Source organism: Phyllostomus discolor, chromosome 2 (assembly GCF_004126475.2).
Source record: "Phyllostomus discolor isolate MPI-MPIP mPhyDis1 chromosome 2, mPhyDis1.pri.v3, whole genome shotgun sequence".
Lineage (NCBI taxonomy): Eukaryota > Metazoa > Chordata > Mammalia > Chiroptera > Phyllostomidae > Phyllostomus > Phyllostomus discolor.
Genome location: NC_040904.2, coordinates 193,009,808 through 193,019,038, shown reverse-complemented (window position 1 = coordinate 193,019,038; position 9,231 = coordinate 193,009,808). Strand labels below are relative to the sequence as shown.

Below are 9,231 nucleotides of genomic sequence, written 5' to 3'. Positions count from 1 at the left end.
TCCTTTAATAAAATTTATTTTAAATATTATATTGAGAACTGTTCTAGTTCCTTAGTCTTCTAACTGAAATTTTATAAAAGTAAAGTTTCTTATTTTTCCTTTCATTTAGTCAAAACACATTCGTATTTTAAAATAAATGCAGCAGTTTGTATCTGCTATGTAAGTGGGGTAGTTATTTAATTTCAAGAAGTTGCATGCAGTTCATTCTAAATCATCAGGAATTTATATCCTAGTAACTGTGAAGCAATTTTTTAAAAAAAGGGATGAGTTATTCTATATTTCTAAGCATTTAACATGAATTAACTTGTAATCATGAACCAACAATAAAAATAAAACCTATATTATGAATCAAAATCTAATATATTGACCTGTAATATGCAATGGTGTCTAAAAATGATCATTTTCAGGTTTTGTCAGTTACAACATGATGCACAGATGAGAATGTCTGTACTTGATTACATGCTGACATTTGCCAGGATTACTAAGTCATTTGCAGTCCCATGAAAATGCCAAGTAAAAGCAATGATGGGTGGGGCACATAAAATTCTCCTTTTATCATTTATCACACATTTCACCTGCAATTAAGAAATTCAGCCTTCATTAAAGATATAGAAGAACTTGTGTGTGTGTGTTGGCCCTGTAAAGTAGGTACACCCTTTTTCTCCAGATTCTCTACCCTGATTAATGTCTCTCTCTTCACTTACACTCCCATTCTTTCTTGTGCTCATGATTACAGTTATTTAGGAAGGAAAGTGAACTCAAGCTAATATAACAAATGCAGTTTTGATATAATATTTCACATGCTCTGCAGAATTTGAATTTTATGACACACTCAGGCATGTGTCATTAGCCTATCCTTCCTTGTCCTTGTTTGTACAATTAAATGTTTACAACAACCTATAGTTTTGTCACTTTTGATGTCATTCTAGTTAATGTTGTACAGTCTAAGGTTTGTAATTTTAATGTGTTAATTCTAATTATGTATTAGTGATTGTTATTTATAGAGTTAGGATTCTTCCTGGTGGGTTTTCCCTTGTTTTTAGGATAAAGTCGAAGACATATTTACACATATAGAGCACTTATATTTCTCTAACTCTTAAGTCCTAAGTCTTGGCTGACCTATCAATATAGATCCATTTAAATTAGCTTTTTTATAACCATCATTGCAGGCACAGAGCATCTAATTATTTGTTTACTTTGTTCGGTCCTGTTTAACAGAAGTTTCCTGACTTGTGCTCATAATGGGCAATTATGTGTCTTGAATTGATGAGACTTTGCCTATAACCATTCATTCATTTAATTGAATGGAGCAACAATTGTTAGCTCCTTTTGTCACCAGACCAGTTCTGATCTGATGTGGCCCTGCCTTGGCACCATCCGCGACCTCAAGGCACTTGACTCAGGCAGAAAAGAATTCAAAAACTAGTTTGAGTTGGAAGAAAAGCAATTTTTATTTAGGGTGAACTCAGGCTCCTGGGACAGGGTCAAAGGTTGAGCCTGGGACTGGCTTTCCCAGAGTGGGTTCCGATGAACACATGAGATGGGGTCAGGTCGTGGGATTTTGTGTGTTTACGAGGGTGGGTTGTTTCTGAAGTTGGTGGCACCTAATTCTGACTCTCTCTTCTAATTGGGAGGAGGGTCTTGTTCCTAAAATGGTTTGCTCTGGAAGGGTCATGGCATTCATCCACGCCCATTCCTCTCCTACTTGTGGTACGAGTTTTCATTTTAACGATGCCATTTTCTTTTCTTTTTATTTTTATTTTCTTAAATTGGGTAACATTGGTTAATGAAATTTTACAGGTTTCAGGTGTACAATTCTGCAGTACATCATCTATGTATTGCATTGTGTTTACCACCCCAAGTCAAGTCTCCTACATCACCATTTACCCCCCTTTACCTTCTTGCTGGTCAATGTCTCCTTCATCTTGGATCCATCTGTTTGTAGCCAGTCCTTGTTGTGGTTGACTTCTGTGACCACCAAAGGAGTTTTTCCTGCCCTAACTGTTGCCCTTTGATCATGCCTGGCGGAGGGGGCTCTGATGAGAGAACCTAGGGGCTTATCTGCCTCTGCTGTCCCACCAACTTCCTCATCTACTTGTTAGTTTTCCCTAATTCTTCCTATCTTGCCTCACTTTCACAGACCAAGTAAAAAACAACTTTAGTTTTTCACTTTATCTTCTAAATCCTCATAATCATTTTGTAAGGGGAAGGGCATCTGCCAGAAATGGGGGAGGGGTTGGGAAGTGCCGAGGACACCACCAGTGTATGTGAGTGTATGTTGCCATGGCAACCAGAGCAAAGCACATATGACTACTTCCACTACATGGGGGATTCTGAGGGCAGTCTTTAAAAGCAGAGTGTGTAGAAACACTGCATAATTTGCAGTCCCCTCCCCTAGTGGCCCAGTCATTCACCAGGGGCTCAGGTGTCCAGGCTGGCAGGAGAAGGAGATCATGTGGTCCAGAGACATTCTCAGCACCTCTTCGCCAGCACTACAGAGCCTTCCTAGAGTGCAGTGGGCACTAGAGAGGAGAGGAGGCCCAGGTCAGTGGGCTCTGGGTGCTGTGCAGCTGGGCAGGAAGGCCCACTGGGCAGCAAGCCCTGCTGTGCCTGGCAGCCTCTGGCGTGCTGCCCACACGTGTTCCTCCAGCACAGACCCAGTGAGCAGTGGAGCTGCCATTGCTGCTCCACCTGCTACAGCCTGGGCAGGGCCTTGGACCCACTGCACAGACATGTGGGAAGGTGCTTAGCCAGTTGGTGCTTTGTGCCTTGGCTGGCTCTGGAAGCCATGTGGCTAGGCAGCTGGCAACGGGTCCTCAAAGCACTGCAACTGCACATTTGCTGTATTGGTCAGCAGCTGCCCCAGCGGGGTCTGGAAGCTGCCTGGCTAGGAGCACAGCTGCACTGGTGAGATGACACAAAAGAGACAGGCAGCAAGGGCTGGACCAACGGGCAGACACCAAACAAGGAGCAGCTTGCACCTTGTTCCAAGGTACACCTGGAACAGACCACGACCAGAAGCATGTTTCAGCCACCTGTATTTTCCCAAGGACGGCACTTTTAAAGGGAAAGGGAATTCTAGGTGTGGCCTAGGACTGGTCTGGCCGGGCAGTGGGTGGCAGTGTTATTTTTCTTTAGATATATATATATTTTTTTTTTTTACGAAGGAATGAGTTTTGGGACAGAAACCTGCCTTTATTTCAAATTGTATGGTCATTAAATAAAAGTTTCCTTTTTTTTTCTATCGAACTTTATTTCCAAAGTTTTGCCTGTATGGTGGCGAGTGGTGGGACTTCTGCTGGCTGGGTTCAGTAACAATTTCCCAATGTTTTCCTCTATTAAATTTGAGGTTTGCTGCAAATCCACTTCATGTCATCAAACCCCCTGGAACTATTGACTCCATCAGCACTCAGAAAAGCAAAATATCCATTCCCACTAATTTCAAACCTAAAAAAGGAATAACCAAAATCAGTTTGGAAACCATTTTCAGCTGTAATCAAAAATAAAATTAAAAATAGAGTGATTTAAAATCTTTCATATAAAACACTGAGCTTGATACTTACCCATCACCATATGCCACACAAAAATATGTGGTACATTAAAGGACTGTAAGACTGCATGTAGGTATTTATTATTAGTGTAATGTGTAACCTTATTCAGAACAATAGGAAGAAAGATTGATTTGGGGGGGCAGAGATAAATCAGTGATATAATTATATCTCTACATCTATATACATTTACCTATATCTACTTTTATCTATCTATCTATCTATCTATCTAGAGTTGTTAAATCCATAGATCTCTGGAATTTTTTTGAAGAACACATTTTCTCAGACTCATAGATACAGAGCATAGACTGATGGTTGACAAGGGGCAAGGGTCAGAGGTGTGGGTAAAAAAGGTTAATGGGTTAAAAATAGGAACTGGTAGTTACACAATAGTCATAGAGCTGTAAATCCTAGCATAGGGAACATAGTCGATACTATTGTAATAACTATGTATGGGACCCAGTGGGCACTGGAAACATCGCGGGCCCACTCAGTAAAGCACACGGTTGTCTATCCACTACACTGTACATCTAAAACTAATGTAGAATAACGTTACGAATAAACTGTAATTGAGAGTATAAATAAATAAATAAATAAAAGCAGTTCCCTGGTCTATTTTTAGCCAGTGTTCCTTTTTGAAAGTAATAAGATTTATATTTATTTGATGCTTTTGCAGCATATTCAGATAAAAACTAAAAAGACTACTTATAATATTGTTTTTATTAATTTGTTCTGCTTTAATTTCCCTTTTTTCTAATTAACATAATTTTTCCTGTTGTACATATTTCAATATTTATTTAACTTTTATCTAGCACTTAATGAAATATTAAGGCAGGAATACATGTGTGCAAAAGGAAAGTAGTACAGTTCTTGTCGGTAAATGGTATGTAAGTGAGGAAACCATGTTCACTCAAAAAACTCTTAACTAACTAAATAATATTGATTTTGATGGGCATTTGGAAAGTTAAAGACAACTGTATGTTCTCTGTTTAAATAAGAGAGATTTTGTATAAAATCAGTTAGTTAGAAAAGGTTCAAGAAATGTTTGTGCTTTGGCTTGAAATTGGCAAAATAGTTGAATTTGAATTAGCAATACAAGTGCTGATTAGCAAAAGTTTGACAATGAAAAAATAAAATAGGAAGCAAATAAAAATAAAATGGAAAATTCCACTGTGTTATTTAGCAAGATAGAAAGAAGATGGGTTGTTCGAAAATATGTTTCAGTGTGAAAAGGCACATTTCACAGTTCAAACTGGTTTAATATTTTTCACAACCAGAATAAATCTTCCCTACCACATTTAAAACTCACCAGGAGTTGAATATTTTGCCATTTGTCCATGTCCAAGGCTCTCCTTCTTTTCTGCTCAGCCCAATCCAGTGCATAAATGTTCCTGTGTACTTTTTCAAAAATTCCTTTCAAAAAATCACAGCATGTTCTATTTAATAGTTTAGAGCACATTGCTAAAAGGGCTTCTTGTCCCAGTCAGATTTTAGGATTTACATATTAATTGGCACGCCCCAATGCTTCTTTGGCAACAAACAGCACAAATGCTCAGCTTAGTTTTACCTGAAAGATTTTTACTTTTCTCTTTTACTTCTTACACTCTCTGAGCTGCCCTGATTTAAATTGTCTTTAAAGGTAACTACAATGTCTCCACTGGGATATTGATGAGAACATTTGACATCTTATCCTTCTAGTTGTAACATATAAACTATTGGCTGAAGATTACACGAGTTTTTATAGTTTCAGTGCTTAAAACATAGTCTGACTTACATTATTGAGTATTAACTTTTGCCATTTTTACTTTCTTTTATTCTCTTACAAGCTTAAGCTCTGATATGATTGAAAACTTCCCTTTTTCTTACCAGATCTTGACGTGTGTCAATCTGAGCAAGTTCTGATCTTTGTGACCTGCAAAATGTTTTACTGGCTGTCCAGTTTCTGGTACCATCAGAAAAATAGAAACACTTAGATCTTACTTCAATCCATTTTCCCGGACATTTTATAGTTTGAGGATTTATTATAGTTTGGGAGTTTCTTGAAGGTGCTACCATGATTACTGGGAAAAAAAAAGAAAGAAATGATCAAATTTTTAAAAAGTTAAAATGTGTTTCTACTCATTCGGTGAATCAGTTTTACTTTTTACTCCCATGGTTTGAGGCCTGTAAAATTAACTTCATTCACGTGGTGAATGAATTCAATGCCTCTGTCTGCAAGGAAGACACTTAGTGGCCAAGTAGTCTATACTTTAGCCTCTTTTCCTGGCTTCTATTTTGAGAAATGGAACCACTAGCCAGTCATGGTCTCTACTGGCATCCTACCAAAAAGAATGCATAAAAGTTAGCAATCAAGGAAGGACCTACAGACCTGAATATAATTTAAGCCTCAAGGACTTAGGTAACAAATGAAGGTTTCATTTTACCATGAAGAAATGAGAAGATCATAGACAAAGGAGGATATAAAAGCTACAGAAGTGAAACTCACCATCAGTTATAACAAGTCACTGAAATATGAGTTAGTGAAACATTTGTCCTACTTTCACAACATTCGGTGCCAAAGGACCTGGAATAATAATGAGTATATGTACACTGTTCTGAGAATTCACTCGTTCAGGTTTTTTAGTTAGGTGTTGAGTAATGAGAGTAAGATAAAGTGTCTGCCCTCCAAATGTTTGAATAAGTTAATGTGACCAAGAAAGTTCAAAGTAGCCCTGAGTGGTATGGCTCAGCGTGTTGAGCATCATCCTGAAAACCAGAAGGTCGCTGGTTCAATTCCTGGTCAGGGCACATGCCTGGTCTCTGGGCCAGCTCCCCGGATGGTGCCATGTGAAGACAATCAATTAATGTTTCTCTCTCACATTGATGTTTCTCTCCCTCTCTTTTTACCTCCCTTCCCCCTCTCTAAAAATAAATAAATAAAATCTTCAAAAAAGAGCCAAGTAAATGTTCAAATGTAGAGATAACTCCAAAGCCTTCTTGTCTCACTCTGCAATGCTTGTTTGTTTGTTTGTTTTTGTAATACTCAAAAGTGGATCCAGTCTACTACCCATGAGTAATAAAATATATTGTTTCAACACTTTTAAAAATTAATCAATATTTATAAACACTTCTTATAGAGACCCTTCCCTACAAATGTTTAAATTGCAGATGTTTAAATATTGACAATACTGAGCTCCTAGGATTCTACAGTGACAGAGGAAACTGTGAGCAAAAAGCATATCCAGTACTCTTGCAAATGACAAAGGAGACAAAAATCAAGAGTGTAAAGTATTACTTTAAGTGCTAGTTTAAGCGCTAAATTAAGCAAAGCATGCACACGGGCAATCAAGTACTGAAGACTATTAGGCCTTAGCTTAGGAATTAAATTCGATCTTTGAATTCTTTCCACAAAATGAATCCAGAACACCCAGAAGGGAAAATAAACATCTTCCTTTTTACAAATCTACTGCAACAGAGAAAATCTTGCAAAATATCACTTATGTTATTATCTTTTTCTTTCATCAAAAGAGGATAGAAATAAATGAATATTTCATATAACCACTATTAGTAATATTACTTACTCTTGCTCCAAAAGAAATGAGAGTAAAGACATACTGTAATTACAGAGGGACTGTTGCATGGTGGTTAAAATATCAGGAATTACAAGAGAGTCACAATTCTGGCTCTGGAAGTTATTTGTGAGACACAACTTATTCACGCTGATCTCTATTTCTCTGTAAATAGATTTCATAATTATACCTATTCCATAGTCTTATAAGAATTAAATATAAATATTAAATGTAATGTTTTTGACATTGGGCTCTTTAACTCACACAAAATACTCTCAATTAAAAAATAGTTATTGATGTTGCTATCTTATCATCTGAGAATTTATGATTATTTTACTCCAAGATCAAGAACTCCTATAAAGTTGAGAAGATGACTATAAAACCTGCTGAATTGATAAGAACCCAAGGAGAAATCTGTACAAACCTATTTACTACTCCAGAACTGAAAGATTCCACATAGAGCTTGAGATATAAATGTTTAGGCTTGCTAACCATAAATAACCATAGAAAGTTTACAAATTAATCCACTCACCTATTATTATAAAGGATATTGGAATAATAATAAAAACGATGAGTGCATAAGTCACCCAGTTGCATTTTGACTTGTGAGCTGCAAAATAAAACATTTATAATAAAATTTCCAGAGAAACTCTGACTGGATATTTATTATTCATTTATTCTTTCATAATAATCACTCAAGAAACTCTGATTAAAAGCATCAATCTCTTGAAGTAATAAAAGATACAATGACCTTACAAAGTGCAAAGAAGGTAAGTGGCAATGATTAGTATAGCTGTTCAGAGGGGTGGTGTGGGATGAGGAGATCACTTAGATATGATTCAGAGCTGGAGGAAAGGCAGTTATTTCAAAAGGTGGAAACAGTATGAGTGGGAATTATAATCAAGAAAGTATAAGGGTCATCAAATGGTCTATGATTGGCCCTGGCCATTGTGGCTCAGTTGGTTGGAGTGTCATCCTGTAACCTAAGCATCGTGGGTTCCACTCCCGGTCAGGGCACATACCTCGGTTCTGGATCTGGTCCGGGGTCCAGGCATGTCTGATCTCTGGTCCAAGCACATCCGATCCCTGTTCCAGGAGCATAGGGGAAGCAACCAATTGATGTTTCTCTCTCACATCGATGTTTCTCTCTCTCCCTTCCTCTCTCTCTACAAACAATACAAAAATGTCCTTGGGTGAGGATAAAAAGTTTCGTTTAAAAAAGGATTATGATCAGACAAATGGCTATAACAGATACATCAGCTTATAAAAACAAAAGATAGGGAAAAAGGGAAAGTCATAAGATCATATGACAGAAGAATGTAAGTGTAGGGTAAGTTGTTTTCTTCATACTGTAAGCAATAAGGGGAAGAAGTTTAATGCGTTTGAGCAAGAGGATGTCAGTAACAGCAGTATTTTGTGGGGAAGAGAATGAACTAGAAAGGAGATGGGATTTGGTACTCATGGAAATGTTAGGAGGTTAGGAACAAACAGTAATAGTTTTACTACTGGTTAAGATAATCATTTCTGATACGGTATTAGCAGATGTAGAAATAATCTGGGAAGAATGTGTCTGTGTAATGTGTACACACACAAACATATTTCAATATCAGAAGAAAAAGATTTGAAGAAAAAGTAAAAAAGAGCACAGCAGACCTAGTGAGTGAAAGCTGAGAAAATTTACTAGGTTTTGTAGGGGAGGCAAATCTTTACCTTTACCCACCTTTCTTAGATTTTCAGCTGGCATGAACAAAAAGAAAAAACAGATTGACAAGAGTGAAACAATTCATTAACTGGTGTGGGACACGTTACCAGAGAGAAACCTAAAGGAAGAGAAATTCAAAGCGGTAGCTTAGAACTCTGGCTTATATAGTTTTTATCAACAAAAACGACTACATAAATCTGTAGAGAAATGACAGGACAAAGAAAAAGCAGTTTCAGGCTGCCAAAGGTGGCAACTCCAGGAGGGTAAATTTTCAGGAGGGAACTAAATAGAATGAAGTATACTGTCTCTGGGCTGATAGAAGTCTGTCTCCAATAAAGGGAGAATTTATATTCTGTCTTTAGGCAGAAAAGGGGGGAAAGGGTAGGGCGAGTATCTTCTGCATTTACTGCTTGCTAATAACCTTCAGTTCAAA

General features: G+C 37.4%; 1 protein-coding gene across 1 annotated transcript; it reads right to left on the bottom strand.

The window, feature by feature from the left end:
* Positions 1 to 2,000: 2,000 nt before the first annotated feature.
* On the bottom strand, positions 2,001 to 8,256 carry CLEC2A (C-type lectin domain family 2 member A). The gene is made up of 5 exons (XM_036019358.1): positions 8,119 to 8,256; positions 7,629 to 7,706; positions 5,415 to 5,608; positions 4,858 to 4,961; positions 2,001 to 3,447 (listed from the first exon to the last, which is right to left on the bottom strand). The coding sequence occupies exons 1-5, from the start codon at positions 8,195 to 8,197 to the stop codon at positions 3,339 to 3,341; spliced, it is 564 nt and encodes a 187-aa protein (XP_035875251.1). The 5' UTR covers positions 8,198 to 8,256; the 3' UTR covers positions 2,001 to 3,338.
* Between the last annotated feature and the right edge of the window lie 975 nt (positions 8,257 to 9,231).

What these genes read in the sequence shown, in the direction of transcription:
- CLEC2A (XM_036019358.1), bottom strand. Translation starts at nt 8,197, where the DNA reads ATGCTCCTGGAACAGGGATCGGATGTGCTTGGACCAGAGATCAGACAT. An exon ending in TTGACACACGTCAAGATCTG is followed by an intron (nt 4,962 to 5,414) that starts GTAAGAAAAAGG and finishes ATTTTTTGAAAG; the next exon opens with GAATTTTTGAAAAAGTACAC. An exon ending in GGCAAAATATTCAACTCCTG is followed by an intron (nt 3,448 to 4,857) that starts GTGAGTTTTAAA and finishes TTCCTTTTTTAG; the next exon opens with GTTTGAAATTAGTGGGAATG.